This window comes from Fundulus heteroclitus, chromosome 19, assembly GCF_011125445.2.
Source record: "Fundulus heteroclitus isolate FHET01 chromosome 19, MU-UCD_Fhet_4.1, whole genome shotgun sequence".
In the NCBI taxonomy this organism is placed as follows: Eukaryota; Metazoa; Chordata; class Actinopteri; order Cyprinodontiformes; family Fundulidae; genus Fundulus; species Fundulus heteroclitus.
Genome location: NC_046379.1, coordinates 31,236,210 through 31,259,402, shown reverse-complemented (window position 1 = coordinate 31,259,402; position 23,193 = coordinate 31,236,210). Strand labels below are relative to the sequence as shown.

The following is a 23,193-nucleotide window of genomic DNA, read 5'->3' as shown; positions in this document are numbered from 1 at the left end:
CCCTGTTTACAGAACCCCTGTGCTACCTGGACTTCTGATTAATGGGCACAGTATCACAGATAATAAACTAAAAAACTAAAAATGTAGGCAATGCTTTTACTAATACTTTGTTTCCTTTTGTATCAAATACAAATTGTATATCACATATTTTTTCAAAGGATCAAAGGATAAAAATTAGAACAAATTATTTAAATCTCCCAGTTCCTCCAAAACCCAAGGAAGTCCACTTTAAAAAAAATTTCAGGTGTTTACCCCTCTAAGGAATTCCTTAGACTTTGATTTTATTTTGAAAGCGCCAGGCCAGCGCCGTAGTTCATGGTTTATATGTGACCTTAGAAACCCGGTGAGAGCTGGCTTGACCGCAGGCTGCGCTGTCGTTCGCTCCGCTTCCTGGTTGCCTACGTCAAGAGCGGAGAATGTGCGTAAATCAGCACACGTCACTGTAACGTCTCAAGCTTTGTCAAATGTGTATTTCAGGTTGTTCAGGACAAGTCAACATTTTAAAAGACATGCCATTAAGTGGCTTACGTAATAGATTATTTTTAACCTTTGAAAACAAGGCTCTCTAACTCATTGTGTGTTCTGCTGGAAGAACTCTTTGGAAAATATTTACTAACCATTAAAAATGAATGAATTAGATATCTTCTAACTGAAACAGTCCAGCATCTCTGCATGCCAGTATTGGGACCACTTGGAAGAAATAATGACACTGGGTTTTTATTTAACTTTCTTTTGTTGATGATGTTTATTTATTTATTTCTTTGCTTATTTTTTGCTGTTTAGTTTTCCGCCATTTACAGTTTAAAGTTGAAATGACAATAAAAGTGGGGAAGCGTATCATCAATAGAGTAGAAATGTTGAGAATAAAGCTGCTGTGTTCAGAGCAGTCTCAAACCAACACTGGGACCAAGATGTGTGACAGCCAGATACTATTCCCACTTTATTTTCAACGTTTTCCCATGAATGAAACAGAATTTTCACATGCTTTCTTAACATTTGTACTTAATTCTCGATCATTTAACTTTAATCATCACTGGGGAAAAAAACCAACAGAAAACGTCTTGAATATTCTCATAAGTGACCCTAATGCATTAAGCAAAGCAGGGAATATAACTGAGGATGAGTTTTATATGTTTTGTGGTTTGAAAGAGGAAGGACACTGTGTTTTTTTAACAAAATGAAACGGACAAACAGAAACCATACAAAACATTTACATTTTATTTGGAAAATGTCAAACCCACAGAATTAAATGGATCAAAGAACAAACACAACGCCGCAACTTTAAGATTTAAATGAAAATAGTTATAACATTACAAGGTCTAACGAACCTGGAATCTTTTAAATAAGCCTAGCTGTAAAATGTTTCTTTGAGTTTTACAGTTATTTAACCCCTCATGTGGGGTGGGTCTAGAAAAATATTTATGGGGTGATTAAGGAATAAGACCTTTAATGGTTTTAAGTCCCTTTTAATACCATTTTTTTAAAACTATGCTTTTATTTCAGTCAAGCAGAAACTTTAGGCTTATAATAGGTATTTGACTTCTTCAGCTTACTGTTTTTAGCTTTTGGCAGGGATCATTTGTCATTATTTCTCAGGATTAGTACATTTATGCACCTGCACAACACCATGGTCTTCTTGGGTGTGTGAAATGCTCTATAAATAAAAGTTTTATTAATTGATTATTTGACAGATAAACTCTTTTCAGGCACCTATACTATTGCAGGCTCCCTGTCCCTAACACTGAGACAGGCTATTTGCCTACAAGCCCAATGTGTAGCTGGAGAAGCTCCCTTAGTGCATCAAATGTCTCCTGCTAAACATCCAGCTGTTATGTATATAAGAGCCTGTTCTGTTCTACTGCATCTTTCCAGCCCTTTATTCCAATTATGAGGAAACTATTTTCATTTGTCCTGCCATAAATATATTAAATAAAACATTTTACAACTGTCTGTTGTTCTCCACCGAGGATGTGAGCCATTAGTGCAGCCTCATGCTTACATTGATGTCATTATAACTAATTTGTTTGTCCCTTATAAGCAGTTTAGTTACCTATCTTCTAGGTAGCCCCCTCAGAATGACTGTAGACAGAGAGCTGCCGGGCTGCAGAGGTGTGCTCACCACCACTCTATCTTCTCCAGAAGTCCACTTGATCCAACTTTTATATTTGCCTGTGCAAATCACCAATTATCATTGCAATAGCAAACAGACTTAAATCGGAGGAAACCAGACTTTATCTCAGTTTTTCTTTTTTTTTAAAACTTTATTAATTAATTTTCAACAGCACATTCTTTACAGCATTCAAGTTTTATACAATGCTGTTCATTTTAATATACAAAATGAACAGCATTAGGGAAGCTCGAGCTAGGCAAGGTCTGAAGCTCACTCCCCTAGGACAGCTGGAGAGACAGCGCCAAATAAAACCAATAAAAATAATTTCACTGCGGTTAAAATCCTTTTTATTAGTGTGTTCTCCTCGCTCCTGCTATGGCTGAGACCAAAAATGTGTAATATCTATGTTGGTCCACAAGGGGAAATGTAGTATTGTCACAAATTAGCTCCTTGATATGTTTCAGTCCTACATTTTATTAGGCCTACTCATTTACGTTGGCAAAAGCGTTTACCCCTGCCAGGCTTTTCTAGGCCAGTCCAATCACAAAAAGTAATCCGAGTGGGGCGCAAAAATGAGAAGGGCAAGTGGAACACCGCCTTAAATTAAACTTGGTGTCAATACCAGAGAAACTAGAGAGTGTCAGACAATGCTTCACAGCTCCGCATCAAAAGTGTGTCCTTTGTTCTTGAGGTGAAACGGACTGCTGAGTCTTGCCCCTGAGCTGCTGGGCATCCTGTGCTGTGCCATGCCTTTGGGTAGTTGTTGTTTAGTTTCTCCCATGTAGGAGTCTGGGCAGTCCTCTCTGCATTGGACCCCATACACAACACTGCTCAGCTGTGGTTTGGGTGTTCTGTCTTTGGGGTGAACCGGTTTTTGTCAGAGGGTGAGATTACGTTTGAAATTTAACGGTATATTGTGTTTGGAGAGAATTCTCCTGAGTTTCTCAGAAATTCCTGACACATATAGAATGACAATGTTTTTGCATCTCTGTGTTAGACGCAGTGTTATTTTATTTTTTTTAAGATTCATTTAATCCCTTTGAGCTTTTAAATTATGCATCTCCCTTAAATGGCTCTTGATGGCCCCCTGACTGGAGCCTTCCTACATATAGTTTACATGTTTTCCCTGTGCTTCTTTTAGGTTCTCTTTGAGTACTTTCTCCAGCAGTTAGAAAATCTGCAACTTCGTGTTATTGCACTTTAAACTGCCCTCAGGAGGATTGTGTGTTTATTGTAATATATTTAATTGGCCATTTAAGTTGATATTTTAAAATGCTTCAGCTTGATTTTTGGAGCAATTAGATATTCGAGGAGCTGACACCTTTAGATAGAAACGTGAAGGTAAAGGATCGGGCGTGTCTGTGGTTCCTGATCAGTAGAGGCGCTCACCGCCTATCCGAGACTAAACAGACAGCAGAAGCTGTAGAAGAAGAATGAACTACGGCAAGTAGGAGACTAACAGACCAACGTGTTTAGGTAAGTAGCAGTAATATTTCTGTCAGATAGAAAGTGTGTGTTTCTCTGCAGACAGAAACAGCCTGAGCCTGATCGCCGCTCAGCTTTTTATTGGATGCTGTGTTAAAAAGCAGGGTTAGTTGCCACTCACTGAGCTAACAACTGGTTTCATTTTAAAAAAGCTACTTAGTTTCCTGATGTGGTTGATTAATGGAAGCAACTCATTGTCAACAAACATAAACTGACTTTAGAACACAAATAACACGCTGCGCCCGAGCTGCAGTTTTAACGTCATGGCGTCCGCCATATTGGGAAGGGAGACGTGTGTTGTAAAACCACACTAGTGAACAGAGGAGTTGCAGTTTTAACGGGATTAAAGGAATCCAGAGTTTAGAATTATCCAACTAAACCGTTTTAATGGTGAAATAAAGCCATTTTACATAATCAGTGACCAAGAAGCTTCATAGTCTCACTATAAAACATCTTAAATATTTTAAACATTGAAAGATAAAGAAAATCACGTTGTGAAGCTTCTTTTGTTCATATGGTAAACACAATTTTTATTACGTGTCTGTAAACATGCTGGGAGGGAAACGATTATATTAGAAAGTAAAACTGATTAAGTAAATTTACAAAGAAAAGAAAATGTGTGTAAATCCAAGCCGACTTTTATTTATTTATTTATTTGTATTTGTATTTTTTTTTTATTTTTTTTTTTTTTTACAAATACAGCTGTTTAATGCATTTAAAAGGTCCACACTGTTTTGTTAAAATTTCAACTAAAACAACATTTCCAAACCTTTCTGATTGAAATTGTGACGTACAACACAAATAAAGAACCAACTGGAATTAGGGCTGGATGATATAAAAAAAAAGCATATGGATAAAATAGAAATCATATTGATCTATATGGATAAAAATAAATATATATAGTAAGTGCAGCCCTGGCCATTTTATGCTGTTGCTAAATGACCTATTTTTAGGTAAATAACACTGAATTCAAACTCAACCCAACCGACTTTTTACCAAAACTGCAAGTTAAAAAAACATAATTTCTCTGAAATCCTTGAAGCTTGGTGAGGGAGCCTTCCTGGGTCTGTGTTTGTAATTGGTTGGAAGGATGTAATGACTGTAGTATTAACCTACATGATAGGCTATAAGGAAAAAAGGAAGGAAAATTGTTTTTCTATTGAACTTTTTATTGACTCTCTTTTTTTCTATTGAACCACACGTCCATCGATCATTATATATCATTATATATTGTTATTGAATTATCGTCCAGCCCTAACTGGAACCATTTAGAGAAACAAAATAAGAATCTAAAACAACATGGTTGCATAGTTGTGCACACCCTCTTAGTGTTTAAAATGACCCAGCTCATTCCAACTCATATTAAATAGGAGTCAATACCCACCTCTGCTGTCTTGAAAAGTGCTTCTCATTCAAGTTCGGCTGTTCTAGAATGCTTTTCCTTCAGATGTCTGTTTTACTTCTGCTGGAACTGGGGGCTTATTCCAGGTGGAGGTCATTATGAACGATTTCAAAACTTGGCCAAAAGCTTTCAGGTTTGAGCTAAAAGGCTCAAGAGAAACGTTATCTTCAGACAACCCAAAGCATGCATCTAAATAAGCAAAATAATGTTCAGGAATGGTCTGGCCAGCCAAAGCCCAGAGCTGAATCGGACTGAACATCTGTGGGCCGATCACTGGAGGGCTGTGGACAGGAGGTCCATTAATGATCTGACCCATTTGGACTGTTTTTGGTCAGACCAGTGGTTATGTACGGCCTAATCAAGATGTACCACACTGATAGACTCCTGCCCAAAAACATGGAGGACTGGGATAAAATCAAAAGGTGCTTCAACACAGAATTAGTTTAAGGTTGTGATCTGTTATGCAGCCACGGTATTTGATTATTTATTCCTCTAAAAGATTAAAGTACATCTTTCTGTCAGGTTTTGTAGGTCATAGGAAGGAACACATTAAAGCTAGAAAAAGTTCTGAAATGTTGTATGATGGTCTCAGGATTGACATCAAGGAAAGTGCCGTTTTATTAAGGCTGTTAATATTGGAGATGGACTGTTGATTAGTTTTGAATTGCAAAACATTATCAATTTATTGCTACAATAGACAGTAGAGTAGGTGTTACTTTTGGTACGATAAAATAACAGTTGAATAAATTGTTTCATTACTACTAATACATTTTATTCACACAAAATAATGCAGAAAAACAGATTTGTGTCCACAAAGGCAAAGACATCAGACTGTGTCTCAGTCTCAGAAGGACTGAATGGTAAATCCATTTTAAAGAGCAGGGATCAGCCACGGCTTGTTGAACCTGAGCAGGAAAATCAGAGACAGCGGTGACAAACTGATGTCAGATTACCTGAGAAATAAATCCGCCCTGACAGAAGATGCCTTCCTTATCTAATGCCATAGTTGTAAATAAGTATATAAAGTGAGATCAACAAATCATCAATCATTTTGCCAGTTAAAAATGTCTTTTCCAAAACATGAAACTTTTAGATGTTCATAGGGGTGAAATGAAAGCATCTATACCAACAGGAAAGTCTTTCCATGAGTTTAAGTCAGGAAGGATTGTTTGGCTCCATTACTGGTCCTGACAGCAGGTCCTAACTAAGCAACATCAACCTGCGCTCCACATATTTACAGATTAACAATATACTGACGCAAGTCCAAATTCTAGCTGTTCTTTACACATTTGACACTCCCTTTGAGCACTAAATAATGGGGCTGTGTGATTTTGCAAATTATTTTAACCCTAACTGTGATTGGAAATTAATTTGAACTTTTCTCTGCACACAAGTACCAAAAATGGCCTGTAGATAGAGATGTTTGTAAACAAGGGCTATTTAAAACAAGAAACTGAACAGTTTCTTTTATTAATCAGAATGTTATTCAAGAGAGTAGCTTGTTCAGTTGGACATCAATTGTTGTTGAACATAAAGTGCAAAGTGTAACCAAAAAACACGTCTATGTAATAAACTGTTTGACCAGTACTTAATGCTGTGGTGAGATTCCTGAAAGCTTCTGGTAAAGTATTGATTTTATAATCTCTAAAACAAATAATAAAATTAGATTATCTCACTGCTGCAACTCTCCTCCCTTCCATCTGGAGGCAAACCCACTTTAAACATGTTACTGACACCTAAAGGACGTCTTATCCATTAATTGTTACACAGCCAGAAATTACATGCATCTATGAGTTGGAAATGGCCTTTTTTGAAATTGGGATTATAATGCAAATGCGATTAATTGTCCAGCCCTACTAAATAATATTTTACTTTTGTTAGGAATCTTCTAAAGATTTAATCAAGACAGTTGGTCCAACTCCAACCTGCCAAGCTGAAATCTACCCTTCCAATACACCTGCGTGCAAACCTACTAGCTCTGTTCTCAGCTTGTCTAATTTTTAATACATACGACTAGATAAATATGGGCAGTTTCTTTCTACTGAAGCTATTTGTCCTGTTCTTTGTTAACAGAAAACCTGTGATGAGATCTGGATGGTAAGGGGAACTCGAAGCTGACTCAGTTTGGACAGAGAGGTTCGTGTCCTCCAGGTTGTATAGATGGATCTGTATATTTTCTGCATGTGAAATAGTTGTTTTTAATGAAAAATGAATGTACTTCCAGGTGACTCCTCTGAGGTTACAATGTCCTCATCCAACACCAAGTTCTCTGCAGTCACAGGAAGTGCTCGGAAGATCAAAGACAATGCAGCTGACTGGCACAACCTGATGGTCAGGTGGGACAAGCTGAACAACGATGGATTCCAATTCGCAACAAACATCGTCAACATGAAGAAGTTAGTAGTTTGACGTTTTCTAATTAAACTTGCAGTGATTCAATTAGAACATGGTACTAAACGCCATAGCAGCACATTTGATGGCTGTAAGATGTGTTGTGAAAGCCCCACCAGTGTAAGTGATTTACACCTCAACTAAAGACCCACTTTAAACTCAGAGGTCTGCACATTTCACAATACAGTAACAGGAGACATTTTTTTGCCCAAGGATCTTCTTAGAATAAACCAAACTTCCCCTGGGTGGCGCCCCTCCTTTTTCCTCTTCCAGCTCCTGGCTGAGCCAGATGTTCTTGGTGTTGCTGAGTATAAAGTATGATGAATATGTCTGCTTAGAGCTGACTAGAACATATTTACAGCCTTCAAATGTTTGAAAAAAAATGAAAGTTACTTTTTGAACGTACAATTTAAAGCCGTGCTGATTGTCATCAGGCCCTCTGTGTGAAGGGGTTTAGCTGTTAGTGTACCTGACTGAGAACCCAGACGTGTTAACGGTTGCGTAGAAATGCAAAAGCCTTGCCAGCTGATTAAACGGATGTGATTCACAGTTGGTATTTTTCACAGAACTTGGTGATACTGCCACAGTCGGGAGGTTTCTTTGCATGAAAACCTGGGCTTCAAAAAAAAAAAAAAGAGCAGAATGTTTATGCCAAACATTTTCATCGCTTTGCCTCATTTTGACAACCTGTGTCAAGTACAACTAAAATGTAATACTTAGAGTGCACTTAGCCTCAGGTTGTTTTTCCAAACAAAAAAAAAAGCAAACAAACGTATTATAATTAGTAGATAAACAACACAAAGGGCACCTTCCCAACATGATCAGTAAATGAAGCTAAAGGAAAACTAGGATGATGAAACTGATGTCTGCAAAAGATCATAGAGAACCCCTTGAAAAAGATTTTCTGTGTCTTCAAATTTCCTTTTTATATTTCTGAATTCTTTGTTTTTACAAAGTAAACAGCATTTTTATCTAAGAATAATTAAATCATATGATTACTGTATAACACTCCAGTAGAGAAGGGATCTAAAACCAATGGGATCAATGTATGTATGGAAGCAGAGGGTATTTTGTTGGTCTATTGTGTAACAGGACCAACACCATAATGTGCACCATTGTGAAATGGAACAAAAAGGATATATGATTTTAAAAAATTTAGCGTGTGCATTTGTATTGAGTCTCTGCTCCGCCTCTCTGCCTGCTCGGACGCTTTTTTCTCTGCTCCCTGCTTGCTTGCATTTTCCTGCGTTTTACTTTTTATCTCCTTTTTATCTCTTTGCCAAAACCACGGAAAGTTGGATTTAGTTATTTTTATTTATTTTCTTTTTATTTATTTTTGATTTTGATTTTGCAAAGATGCCTACCTTCACCACAGTGGACCTTGACACGCTTCTACAAAAGATCGCCGTTATAGAACAGAAGATATGCCGACTCGAACTGAATTATGATGTAAACGGCGCGTATGGAAATGAAACAACCCTGCCTGCGACTCCAAACGGGGACCACCAGCCCAGCAACTCTCTGAACAAACAGATCCCTGAGGAAAATGAGAATCCCTGGATCACTCAGGGTGCAAGACCAAAGGATAAACAAACCCCACGCCTAGACAAAGAAAACTGGCCGAGACTACAGAGAGATGTCCCAGGACAAGTGAAACAACAGCGGACTGTTCCCACAACAAATGATAGGAGTAAACCTGCTGGAAATGCTGGAATTCCTTTACGAAACTGATTCGCTCCGCTCCAAAATGTGACCCAGGAGAATCATGACAACACTCAGAGGTACGTCAACGACTTTCGCTCTAATACATCAGAGAAAAGACATGCCACGGGGCCAAGGACCCTGATTTTATGCAGTGGGTCTGTATGTGGGATTAAACATTTCTGTAACAAGAAAAACACAGAGGTGTTAATTTATAACAATTCGAACTATGGCCTGGTGTCTGATTTATTAGACATCCTTCCAAGGATCTTGAAAGAGCGCCCGACCTTGGAAAAACTCATAATACAAGCTGAAGCCCTGGGCGACATCACCCGGATAAGAAAATCAGAAGTATTGAAAGAGGATTACATTCGTCTGTTGAACTTAGTTCATGGCAAAAATGTCAAGGTGCTTCTCAGCGGCCCTTTCCCGCCCGTGGCTTGTGGAGACGAGATTTTTCCCCGAATTCTGATGCTAAACAAATGGCTGGAAAAAACATGCAAAGAAACAACTGTAACCTTCATAGACAACTTTAACATCTTCTGGGAAAGAAGACATCTGTTCAACAGAGATGGCTTCTCTCTAAATAGGTCAGGTGCAAAACGGCTGATTTCAAACATCTTCTATTCTGTGAACCATTTGTCATCAGCTTTGTCCCAAAACAATGTACATCCAGTGTCTAAACAAAAGATAAGCCCAGTGCAGCCTGAACAAGCCAAGATAAACATGGCCAGAAAGATGACACAGAAAGAGGCTACATCAGAGCTACAGGAGGATTCATCCCAGATCTCAGCAGGACAAAGAGAGGACCAAGAAAATCCATCGTCACGAACACCGATCCAGACTACACCCGCCTCGCCTTCTTCTCCACAAAGCCCAGAGGTTCCTTTCCTGGATTTTTCTCACACCATGAACAAAGTCCTTAAGATTGGTCTACGGTTGACATCCTCTCCACATATTAATTCTGAAAACCACAGTTCTGTGACTAAATCAGCATCTTCCAAAGGACGCAGAGGTCCAGATCCTCCTCCTCCTCTACATATCACAGAACATGCCTGTCCTGAAGACCTTCGCATAACGTCCTTGTGATATGCAGCAGGCCCTGGCTGTACTTTTATCAGTCAAGACCGCCACCAGCATAAGCCTGGGCCTCCTGACGGAGAACATGCAATATGTGTTATGATACGTGGCAGAAATAAGAAAAGCAAAAGGAAAACAGACAGGAATAATCAGTCGTACTTAAAAGTCATAAACTGTCAGATGCAACCTGCCACAGAGACACCATCAACCACCAAATCATATAAACTGGGTTTATTAAACATTAGATCTCTGTCAGGAAAATCCCTTTTAATTAATGACTTCATTATTGACAATAATCTTGATGTAATGTTTTTAACAGAAACATGGTTACATGAATTTAATGAAGCAGCTATTCTGCTGGAGTCGACTCCTCCAAACTACAATTTTCTTTGTGAGAGCAGACAGCAAAGGAAAGGTGGAGGAGTAGCAACATTGTTTAATGATTCACTAAAGTGTAAAAAGGTGTTTTTGGGAAAATTTGACTCTTTTGAACATTTGGCTCTCCAGGTAAAGAGCCCGGTACGAACTATGTTTCTGAATGTTTACAGGCCTCCTAAGTCCACATCAAACTTTTTTAATGATTTCAGTGACCTCTTGTCTGTGATATGTGTTGATTATGACTGTTTAATTATTGTTGGAGACTTCAACTTTCACGTTGACAACCCTGAAGACAGAAGTGCAAAAGAACTGTGTGACACACTTAGAAACTTTGGTTTAACTCAGCATGTTAAACAGCCAACACACAAGCAGGGGCATATTTTAGACTTAATCATCACTAAAGGTCTAAACATTTCACAGGTCAATGTAACTGATGTTGCCTTATCCGATCACTTCTCCGTTACCTTTGAATGTATCATTACCAGTGACTCATTTAGCCAAAGGGACATCGTAAGAAAACGCACCTTTAAGGACAATGCCACAGAAAATTTTATTCAAGCTTACTCTGCTACTTTAACCTTGGGCTGCAACTCAGTAGATGAGCTAGTAGATAACTTTCATTCTAAAGTCTCAGACATCATTGACTGCATTGCTCCAGTTAAAGTGAAGGTTTTTTACGGGAAGAAAAAATCTCCTTGGAGAAATGCTCCATCAGTTAGAAGTGAAAAAAGGGAATGTCGCAAAGCTGAACGCAGGTGGAGAAAGAATAGACTCCTGGTTCACTATGACATCTATAAAGAGAGACTTAACAGATATAACTTACAACTGAAAAATGCAAGAGAATCTTTCTTCTCTGAGATCATTAAGAAAAACATTAATAACGCTCGTGTCTTATTTGCCACAGTCGACAGTTTAACAAATCCTCCTGTGTCCGTGGCTTCAGAACTCCACTCCACCAGGGCCTGCAACGAATTTGCTAACTTCTTTACTGAGAAAATCCAAAAAATTAGAGGATCAGTTTGTACATCCACACCAGCTCCAGAACCAAAGCGGTACTCAGCTGGAACTTATCCTGACAAAATGTCCCAATTCAGCCAAATAAACTACAAAAGCTTAGAGCAGATCATTCAGCAGCTAGGTTCCTCTTCATGCTGTCTTGATGTTCTACCCACAGCTTTCTTTAAAAAAGTTTTACCTGTCATAGCGTCTGATTTGACTCAGATAATAAACACGTCCCTCCTGTCAGGTGTTTTCCCCCAGTCCCTAAAAACAGCAATTATCAAACCACTGCTGAAAAAGAATAATTTAGACAAACTTCTACTCCAGAACTACAGGCCCATCTCAAACCTCCCCTTTATCAGTAAGATTATTGAAAAAGCTGTATTTCAACAATTAAACACCTTCTTAACAACGACCAGCCGATTTGACGTTTTCCAGTCAGGTTTCCGTGCTCACCACAGTACAGAGACAGCCCTTATCAAGGTGTTTAATGACATCCATATAAATACAGACTGTGGAAGAACCACCGTGCTGGTTCTATTAGACCTTAGTGCAGCATTTGATACTGTTGATCACTCCATTCTGTTAGAACGCCTGGAGAACTGGGTCGGCCTCTCTGGTACAGCACTCAACTGGTTTAAATCCTACTTAAAGGACAGGGACTTTTTTGTATCAGTAGGTAACTTTACATCAGAGATGACAAAAATCCCATTTGGGGTTCCCCAAGGGTCCATTCTGGGTCCCCTCCTCTTCAATATCTACATGCTCCCTCTAGCTCAGATAATAAAAAATAACAACATCAGCTACCATAACTATGCAGACGACACACAGCTCTACATCACCATGTCACCAGGTGACTATGGACCAGTTCAGGCACTGAGTAAATGCCTAGAAGAAATCAATACGTGGATGTGCCAAAATTTTCTCCAATTGAATAAAAACAAAACTGAAGTAATAATATTTGGACCAATAGAGGAAAGATCAAAAGTTAGCACACAGCTTCAGTCGCTTCAGCTAGGAACCACTGATCAGGCCTGAAACCTGGGTGTAGTGATGGACTCAGACCTGAACCTTCAAAAGCATCTAAAGACAGTTACAAGGTCGGCTTTCTATCACTTGAAGAACATTTCCAGGATTAAAGGACTAATATCTCAGCAGGATCTAGAAAAACTAATCCATGCGTTTATTTTTAGTCGAATTGATTACTGCAACGGTGTTTTCACAGGCCTGCCTAAAAAGTGGATCAGACAGCTGCAGCTGATCCAGAACGCTGCTGCCCGCGTCCTCACTAAGACTAAGAAAGTAGAGCACATAACACCAGTTCTAAAGTCCTTACACTGGCTCCCTATATCTCAGAGAATAGACTTTAAAATACTTCTGTTAGTCTATAAATCCTTAAATGGCTTAGCTCCTAAATACATCACAGACTTGTTATCAGCGTATCAACCATCCAGACCATTAAGGTCTTCTGGCTCCAGCCTACTCTGCATACCTAGAACCAGAACTAAACACGGAGAAGCAGCATTTAGTTCCTATGCTCCAATTATCTGGAACAAACTTCCAGAAAACTGTAAAAGTGCGGAAAGCCTGAGTTCTTTTAAATCAAGATTAAAAACACATTTGTTTAAAATTGCCTTCAACTGTCCTAGTTAACTGAATCACCACTTTTTTGTTCTATTTTCTTTCTATATTTTATTCCTACTTGCTCTTATTCTGTTTTATTTTGCTATATTTTAATCATGTAAAGCACTTTGCATTGTCTTTGTACTGAATTGTGCTATATAAATAAATTTGCCTTGCCTTGCCTATTAAACATCCCTGAGTCAACACTTTGTAGAAGTGCCAGTCTTTAAGAATATATGCAGTCTTAACACAGACCCCCGGTTGGATTTAGGTTTGGACTTTGACTGGGCTATTCTAATACAAGAATATGCTTTGATCTCAGCCAGGGGTCTCAAACACCAGTCCTCGGGGTCTCGCAGCATGCACCTCTTAGATCCACTCCTTGTCCAACGCACCAGAATAAAACTGCTGAATTCATTTCAGTTTAGGATTACTTTATGAATCCCAAATGGATAGTAAATGTTGTTGTAACTCATACTATTCAAGTTTCTTCAAAGAGCTGTAGATACGGATACTGTAGGCAGGAAGGATGTCCTGTATTACAGCAGATCTGGAGAAGCCTCTGACTGAAGACATGTCAGAGACAATATTTGGATTCGGGTGGGTGGAGGAGAAAAGATCTAAAAGCTGCAGGACATCAGCCCTTGAGGACTGTAGTTTGAGATCACACACCTAAACCTATTCATCGTAGAAGTCTTCCATTAGAGTGGCAGAGGGCCATGGCACAATCTAATTTGTTGAGTTGTGATGTGTGCCCAGATGACTAAAACGGCCATTGTGAGTCTGGAATATGTTGTGGCATACTGGAGGGGCCAGAATGCAGAACCCTGAGGTATAAGTAGTTATTTTCCTGGAGACTGCACGGTGCTGTCTCTTTAACAGAAGAGCTACTCCTGCTTCCACAGCGGGCCAGTCCCACCTGGACTGTGGTTCACCAGGCAGGTTGGTCCCAGGCCAGGTGTTCCAAAGTCAGTCTCAAAGCTCATCAAGAGGAATTCTTGAGTGTCTTTCTAGCACTTAGTGGTGCGTTTTTGCCAAGTTATAGTTTACCAAAGTAGACTTCTTATGGTCATCTTGTGAACTTGTTGCCACTCAATCCTCAGAAGCTTCCTTAAACAGCTCAGGTGAAAAGGTTCTGGTTTCAGGTATGATGCTAATAAACCGCCAAAGGTTTACATCCATATAAGATTTAGTGGTATACATACTGTTTTTAAGGCCCTTTGCTTCCTTTAATATTCCTAAAGTGCTTACCAATGACTCTCCAGAACTTTCTGTAACAAACACAAGGCTATTCTTAATTACTCCACCATGTAACAACAGGAGAATAAATGATAAATCAGCCTCTAACAGGTCAGGTGAATAAAGACAGCTCAGTCTTTATTTATTTGTTCAATTCAGACGAGATACTTGGTGTTTTTGCCCTACAACCTACCAGAGCTTTCCTTTCTGTGCTCCAGAGAACCCATCATCTATGTGCTCGTGCATACTGGACAGGCCGTCACTTAGAATAAACTTAGTGCTGGGTAATACTAAAAAGTAATTCTGTTCTGCCTTTCCTCTCTACGCTGCTTTATAATTGCACTTCCACTGCCATGTGACTTAGCTGTCTTATTTAACTAAGGAGATGTTTTTCTTCGTCAGTTCACAGAAAGAGCATCAGCCTGTGGATGACTTCTCTTCAGCTACAGTATCTCAGTCATTTCCTCCAGCTGTGCAGCAGCAGACAGCTGGAGCAGCAGAACTGCAAGACGAATGCTCCAAACTGCAGACTGTTGTTGACCAAATGGTGAGGCTTCGTTTAACTGGACTATGAAGGAGGAAGTCTAGAGTGGGTCTTATATGGCAGCTACGTATGGGGATAAAAAAAGAAGAAGAAAATGTGCTGTGCTGTTAAAAAACAAAACAAAAAATCCACCCTGTTTTTGTTTTTCTTGTCCCTTTTCTGAACATCAAACAAACATTAATATCAGACAGAGATAACTGCGGTAATTTTAAAAAGCTGTTTTCAGATTTCAAATTCTTTCCCCCCCAAAAAAAAAAAAAAAATTCTTTCCCATAAAATGTGTTTCACACAGTTCCACGGTGGTTTAGATAGAAGATCAACTAATCTCCAGGGAAACAGTCTATTCAAACCAACCTAGAACTGTGTGAAAAAGCCCTTCCCTCCTCATTGAACACAAATTAACTGTAATTAAACAAATTTTTACCAGACAGACCCAGGCCTTTTTACTGCTTTGTCTGGATGATATAGAAAACCCTTAACTGAGATCTGTCTGACTACACAAAGTAGGCTAAACAATCTCACAAAGCAACACATCAAGCCCCGATCAAGATAAATTAAACAGAGCAGGAACAAATCATTTATATCCATCAGTCTGGAATGGGTTACAGATCCATATCTATCTATCTATCTATCTATCTATCTATCTATCTATCTATCTATCTATCTATCTATCTATCTATCTATCTATCTATCTATCTATCTATCTATCTATCTATCTATCTATCTATCTATCTATCTATCTATCTATCTATCTATCTATCTATCTATCTATCTATCTATCTATCTATCTATCTATCTATCTATCTATCTATCTATCTATCTATCTATCTATCTATCTATCTATCTATCTATCTATCTATCTATCTATCTATCTATCTATCTATCTATCTATCTATCTATCTATCTATCTATCTATCTATCTATCTATCTATCTATCTATCTATCTATCTATCTATCTATCTATGATGGAAAACATTCTTTATCAACATTCATTACATTTTGATTTGGATGATGTTTTGTAAATAAAAGCGTAATTTTAAAACTGCACTTTGAATTTACTCAGGTTATATTTGTCTGATACTAAGAATTGTTTGATCTGAAACATTAAAGGGTAACACAAAAGCAAAAAGAGAACAAAGGGTAAATGCTTTATTAAAGAAGAGACTTATTCTGGAGGCGGTACAGGGATGGACAGCAGTACAATAGTGCAGTTACTTTCTCTGATGATTGGTGACACAACTGCAAAAGTTGTTTGTCTTGAAAAGAAACTGTGGGAGCTAATAATAATAATAATAATAATAATGAATAAAATGGCCTCAGGTCATTAAGACTTCCTAACACTAGAAGAACAGCATATAGGTGTTAGGGGCCTTTAACATGTAGATGTCTACATGTGATGCCAGATCCCTGCCAACACAGGCTTGTTTGTAAAGTTATTTATGGTCTTTTTGTTCAGGTCGTTATAGTGGCAAAGATGGAGCACCTGACAGCCATTCAGCAAGGAGTCCAGGATCTAGAGGAGTTCCAGTTTGGTCCTGAAGGAAGAACGTTACCCCTCTGCCACAGCTGGAGGACCAAAGAGTTTGGTTAGTCTACCTGTTTTTGTGCTGCAGTAACTATTTGTTCTTGGAAAGCCAACCATTAAATTCCTTAAGTTTGAAGACTTGATCAGCTTGTTTTCAAAGCTATCTGAACATTAGCTTCTTCTAAAATCTCTCTCATGAAAATCATTGTCTTATTAGCACTTTCTACAAATATCTCTTATGGCAGGTCTGGGTTACTTCCAAACACCTAAACGTCATGTTTCTCATGTCATCATAAAATGTTTCCTTTTCGGTTCTGTTCAGGCTTCTAACTCATGGCGTGTTCATGCTGATAAATATTTAAATAAAAACCAGAAAAGAAAGAAAGTGGGAACAAGCATGCAAACAGTGCAGATAAAATCCAATATTTTTCTGTTGCTTTCTAATCCAGCAACTAAATGTTTTTTTTTTCCAGCAGAAATAAGGTCTCTTCATCTGTTTACTTGCACAGAGCTGATCCATGTTTGCTCTGTAGGTGATCCCACTGCATCCTTCTTCTGTGTCGCCAGGGACTGACCTCTCATAGGATAAAAGTCCTAAAACAGTTCTTTTTCTGCCTACAACCATAGAGCGTCACAGTCGGTGGCTTTACTGACACTACAGCATTGTCCATACATGGAAGCACTTCCTATTTCAAAAGGCGGGACTCTGGAGTCAGAAAAGTGTATTTTCCCAGGATCCTTCACATCATTTATGTAAAACTTCCAGATTTCTTCAGACTGAATTCTTTGGAGCTCTGAGTTTTTGACAGTGGACAGCCTTACTTAGGGATCCAAGATGGAAAGAAGAACGAGAATAAATAAAAAGGACACGAGGAAGGAACATAGGTGAGCAAAGAAGTATACAAGGGAGAAAAGTAGGATACAGAAAACAAAAGCAAGAAAGTACCAAAAATTGAAGGGAGATAGAAATTAAGCCCCAAAGGTAGGAAGGAAGGACACAGTAGGCCAGGTCCACCGGCTTGTATTGGCCACCCTCTGCACACTTTTGAGTGAGTGGAGCAGACTTTTAGGGCCAGCCCTGGTTCCTCCAGGTGTGCTGAGGACTCTAGAGGAGTTTTGAGTGAACACACTCCCTGTGGTGGTGATTGGCCGCGGGGCGGAGAGAAAGAGAAGGTTTTCTCCGAGGAAGTCCGGAAAAACTGAAGAGAGACGACATTATTATTAAGGACCACTATAAACAGAGGGGGTCAAACCAAGATATAATTTTAAAATTAAAACTATGAACCACTCCTGAACGGTAAATGAAAATAAGAAAAAGGGTACTTTCTATACGCAGACACGCTGTATCAAACCAGTGGATTTATCGAGGCTTTCTCTCATTTCCCACTGAAAGCTGTTATTGTCTCTGAAGTGTCCATCCATCCTCCTCATGCGGTACAAGGCAGCAGCTGTCTGCCTTTCCCTGCTGCCGGCCCCTCTTTCTGTAATCAGACTCAGAGCGCATGGCGGGAGCAGCAGTTCCCTCCAGCAGTCCGTGATTGAAAACCAGACGGAGGAGTGGTCTGCTCTGGCATAAGGGAGCAGAACTGTGAAAGCACAGCACACTGAGAACTAGGTCCTTCAAGAGTTAACATGTGTTCTTAAGTGCTTTAACAGAAGGATCTAGATTCCCTTCATGGGTTCCTGAAGTACCAGTGGACTGATGGGGAGTTCTCAGCGGGTATTTGAGAACACGTGTTACTGCCCCACTCGTGCATCCCCTGGGCTGCATGAGTGGTTTACATTTTTGAACATATGAAGTGCAGGTCTCATGTTGAAGATGTGAAGTGTAGTGAAACAGAGTCCAGGCTGAACCGGAGCTACGGGCTAGATAGACGATAGCCACTCAGCTGGACCCATTGTGGATCACCACACAGGTGACCTTTCTCTGTGAAGAAAGAAAGTAACACCACCTGCCTTTTCTTCAACTACTTCATATCAGTGTGAGCTGCATGTTTTATTCATTCTGCAGTCTTGTTCCTGTTTGGCTGTCTGTCATTCCAGAGGAGTCCTCTCGGGTCCTGTTGGCCGCCTTCAGGCAGGAGCTGAAGTTGAAGCAGACGGTTGTGCAGGAACTTGCCCACACCACCCTCCCTGACCTGCACATGGTCTACCTGTCCTGTTGGCTCCACCAGCCATTCCTCCCTGCCCAGACCAGATTAACGCTGGAAGCACTGCTGCTGGAGACCGGCCATCGGCCACTGTGACATCGTCTGTTACCTCCACCATCGGGGTCCTCCGTGTACATTAATGTGTTGGTCAATGGAATTGGTTCACTTCAATACTAGACACCTGTTCTTTTTGTAAATATGTAAATGAAAACTGCTAAATTGCTGCAATGAAATAAACTTTAACTTTCTATTTTAGGCTGTAATTTGTTGTGCAATAAAAGTTCCACCATAAATCCCTTTTTATTTGTTTCACATAATTGTAACACAGATGACTCTGAGTTTGTCCGATACCATTCTAAAGTGACATGGTCAGTTTCTCCATATTGTAAATGTAAAGCATTATTTTAACCCAATCATCTTCCTTAGGCACTATTCCACTTCACCACCTCCTGGTAATTGGCTTTTTGCTGGCCACCAGCATGATCCTCAACATTTTGTAGTCTGTTTTTCCTACTTACATAGTTTCAAAAGTGTTTTCAATAAATTGTTGTGGCCTGTTTTTTTATCTCGCCTCAGTATTGTTTTAAAAATGGACATCCGTCCTTTCTGCTCCACATAGTCTTCAATATTTTGTATCGGCAAATGTTTTTTGTGCTGGTGTTGCAAAGAATTTTTATTATATTCTTCCATGCGCTCTCCAAAACATGGAATTAATGGTTTTCCATTGTCATTTGTTTCTTCCCAGTCTTCCCTTGAAATCACAATATTTGCTGCCTTCTCCCATTTCTCTCTCACATGTGTTTTTAGCTTTTAAGGTCCCCATATAATTCAGAGAGAACTTTTGGAGTCATCTGTGATTTACATGCTCCTATCATTAATTAAATTTGATTGGAATGTATCCAAATAGATAATGTCACAATTGGAGATATTCATAAAAATTTTGATCATTTACAGAATATTGATCCTTTAATTTCTGAAAACTCATCAGCATATTCTTTTCAAAAACTTCCCTATCCATATTTGGGCTACTCACACAATTTTGAAATTCTCATGTAATTTATTTGGTTAAAAATTTGTCATAGGTCATCCACCCCAATAATCTACACTGCCCCATCAGAATATTTAGTCTCCAGATTGGTCCAAATGTCCAGAGGTACTTGAAGCAATAGGTTTTTCTTTTTTTAAATGAAGAGCATAGTTTACTGTGACATAATAGCTTCTATTGGAATTCTTTCTATTGATCTCTGATCAATATATTCCCATTTTGCCATGTACACAGGGTCCCAATAATTGAATAAAATCTTTACTGGTGCAGCATAGTAGTAGCTTGTAAGGCAAGGCAGAGCAAGCCCTCCCTTTCCCTTTGGTAGTTGCAACGTTCTAGTCAGTCCTGGCCTTGATCCTTGCTGAACAGATCTAGAAACCATTTTGTCCCATTCTGTAAATTCTTTCTCTGTCACTTTAATTGGTAGGTTTTGGAATATATATAGCAGCTGGGGGAGAACGTTCAATTTCATTATTTCCACTCTTGATGTTGTACTTAAAAAATGAGTTAAACTCAAATCCGCTTTTAACATGGATATTATCTTCTTATAATTAGAAAATCGCAATAGTCCTAAATCCTGTGTCAGAGTAATACCTAAGCATTTCTTGATTTTTGTCCCCTATTAATTTCATAGCTCAGTTCAATATCATGGCTTGGTTTATAATTGAAAGTAATATGTTTATTTTTATGTTGATTTTGTACCCAGACAGTTTACAAAATCAAGATAAATCAAAATATCATCCACAAACGTTATGTTTTGCCCTACATCTGCAGTATGTCTGATGTTTCACCAGGTATCTATTGGAGCCACTTCTCCAGAGTGGGGGTTACTGCCCCGAGTGCTCCGATGACCACGGGGACTATTGTTGTCTTCACCTTCCAGACTCTTTCTAGTTCTTCCCTGAGCCCTTGGTATTTCTCTGTTTTCCTGATGTTTCCATCACTCTGGATGGCCACATCAATCACAGCAGCAGTCCTCTGCTACTTATCAACGATCACAATGTCTGGTTGGTTGGCCATTACCATTTTGTCTGTTTGGATCTGGAAGTCCCACCGGATCTTAGCTCAGTTATTCTCCACCACCTTGGTAGGTCACTCCCATTTTGACCTGGGGCTCTCCAGTTGGTATTCTGAACAGATCTTTCTGTGCACTATACCAGCCACTTGGTTATGGCGTTCCATGTATTCCTTCCCTGCTAGCGTCTTACACCCTGCTGTGAGATGCTGGGTGGTTTCTGGGGCCTCTTTGCATAGCATGCACCTGGGATCATGCCTGGTATGGTAGATCTGGATGTCTATAGTTCTGGTGCTCAAAGCCTGCTCCTGTGCTGCCATGATCAGTGCTTCTGTGCTGTCCTTCATCCAGCCCTCTCTAGACATTGGTAGGATTTGGTCTTATCAGCCACTTCTGCTATCTGTTGGTGGTACATCCCATGCAGGTGTTTTCCTCTCATGCTGGTTCCTTCAGTTCCTTCTCTTACAGCTCCCAATGTCTGAGACATTCACAAAGCGCTTCATCCCTTGGGGCCGTCCTTCTGATTCAGTCTAGGGCTTCAGTTCGTATATATACACACATATACATAAGTCAGACAGTCAGTTGACTACACTGGCCAAACGCACTTCCTAAGAAGCTTGAGTGTGCAAAATAGTCTAAGGTCTGCTAAGACCCATACCGAGTTCTGAAAGTCTGATATCAGTTCTTTTTTGAAAAATATGAATCAGTGTTGTTGCATGAATGAATTCCTCATTCGATCATACATTCATGCCTGCAGTAAATTCTGTACAGTAATCTTAAACCTTTATATACAGAATGTTGCAATTAGACATCCCTGAGAAATTAGAGTCTGCAAATGGGCATTAACAGTAGTGTTATTGTTATGTGTAATGGACCATAATCTTCACAGCTTTTGGAAAGAAGCTGTTTTTGAGTCTGATCCTCTCCCATCAGGTAAACGTTTCAGGAACATTAAATCTAAAAACAATACATTGCCCGGGTGGGTGGGCAATGTACTGGACTCGAGCAGCGTAAACCATGTCTAGATCTCTGCTCCTGGATCAGTAACTTCCTCACCAACAGACCCTCCCGGCAACGCACTGTTTGACCCACATCCATCAGGGAAACTATTCAGGATAATTAAATCAAAAACTAACAGACTCAAAAGCTGCTAATTTAACTAAATCACCAAACTGAAGGGAAGTTTGACACAATTTTATTGTAACATGTACTGGATACTTTCTGCAACTGAAACATCCACATCCCTTTCCCTGCAGACCCCCCTGCAGCCCAGTTTACTTCCAAAGACATGTTGAGTGATGCTTTATAAAAAGTAATAAAATAGTGCAGCTCTTAAACTTTGTTCATTGTCTTTATCTACATATAGACATTCAACAAATCACGTTCTAGTTTTAAACAAGTCCAAATATAGAAACACTGAGGAAAGAAATGTACAAAGATTCAAAGGTCTTTAAAAAGCAGGTGATGTCATCACTGCAGCACAGGTGAATGCACCTATCAAACTAGCTGATAGTTTCAGTCAGGTCATCTTCAGATGAGAAGATTACAGCTGATTATTGATCAGAACACATATTTAGCTCTGCACAGAAATCTTCACTGTCTCTTTCTTCCTCTCAGGATGACAGACTGTTACTCAACTTGGCAAAAAAAAAAAGAAGAAGAAAAAGAAAGGAAATTAGTCTTAGGTCAATTTTTATTTGTTGTAACAATTCTGCTTGGCACTAAATCTAACACCACTGAAAAGCATGTTGGCTTCCTTAGACCATTTGCCAGGGAATGCATGTGCAGGCTGATTGCAGCGGTTAGTATGTCGCTATGAAATCATCTCTGCCAATGCTAAACAGCTTTTGGTGGAGGCAGTGTGATGGTGTGGGTCATAGTGGAAAAACAAGCCTAGTCATCACGGCAGGAAATCCCAATGTGGAAATATTTCCAGAGGACTTTCTGCAACTAGTTGCAGTTCCATTTCTCCACAATCTGGAACTGAACTCTATCCGCCAGGATGTTAATCCTCACCCGCAGACAGTTGGCTTATTTAGGGACGTCCAGCAGAAGTTGGCAAGGATAGAACGGCCTGCCTGGAGTCCTGTCCTCCATCCTAGCTCGGCCGTGCTTTTCATGCCAGAGTGACTGAAACAACCACATTGGCTGACTTCCCACAATGCCGGTGGAGGGATGGGATGTCTCCCACAGCAGTGTGTGACCAAGCTGAGGTTTGGCACCTGGCTGTTGTAGAGTGTGGCACCTGGCCACACTCTACCGAAGCCCCCCCTTTGTCACATGAAAAACGGAACTTTAATCATCAAATCAAAAAAAGCCACCAAACAAAAATCAGCAGCATTGGCAGAAAGGATATGTTAAGTTGTTCTTGGGTGAAACCCATTTGCCCAACTCTGCACAACTTTTTAAGGCATTTTAAAATGGCATACGGTGCCATTCAAAAAGGAAATAAACAGGTTTTCAAAAATATAATTAATTGCCAAGAACCATTGTTACAAAGAATTAA

At 39.5% G+C, this 23,193-nt stretch overlaps 1 protein-coding gene across 4 annotated transcripts; it reads left to right on the top strand.

Moving 5' to 3' along the window:
* The first annotated feature begins 3,487 nt into the window (after nt 1-3,487).
* On the top strand, nt 3,488-19,346 carry LOC105938097 (cyclin-dependent kinase 2 interacting protein). Of its 4 annotated transcripts, none has more exons than XM_021307130.2 (6): nt 3,488-3,586; nt 7,071-7,133; nt 7,222-7,393; nt 14,811-14,955; nt 16,409-16,538; nt 18,521-19,346. In XM_021307130.2, the coding sequence occupies exons 3-6, from the start codon at nt 7,242-7,244 to the stop codon at nt 18,721-18,723; spliced, it is 630 nt and encodes a 209-aa protein (XP_021162805.2). In that variant the 5' UTR covers nt 3,488-3,586; nt 7,071-7,133; nt 7,222-7,241; the 3' UTR covers nt 18,724-19,346. The 4 variants fall into 4 exon arrangements, with proteins under 4 accessions (XP_021162805.2, XP_012735172.3, XP_012735173.3 ...); XM_012879718.3 differs by having other exon boundaries at nt 7,071-7,148; XM_012879719.3 differs by having other exon boundaries at nt 3,500-3,586; nt 7,071-7,094.
* Nucleotides 19,347-23,193: the final 3,847 nt, after the last annotated feature.

Excerpts from the sequence above, each read along its gene's own strand:
- LOC105938097 (XM_021307130.2), top strand. The coding sequence starts at position 7,242 with ATGTCCTCATCCAACACCAAGTTCTCTGCAGTCACAGGAAGTGCTCGG. Across the intron at positions 7,394-14,810 it reads AACATCGTCAACATGAAGAA|TTCACAGAAAGAGCATCAGC; the intron begins GTTAGTAGTTTG and ends TTTCTTCGTCAG. Across the intron at positions 16,539-18,520 it reads CTGGAGGACCAAAGAGTTTG|AGGAGTCCTCTCGGGTCCTG; the intron begins GTTAGTCTACCT and ends CTGTCATTCCAG.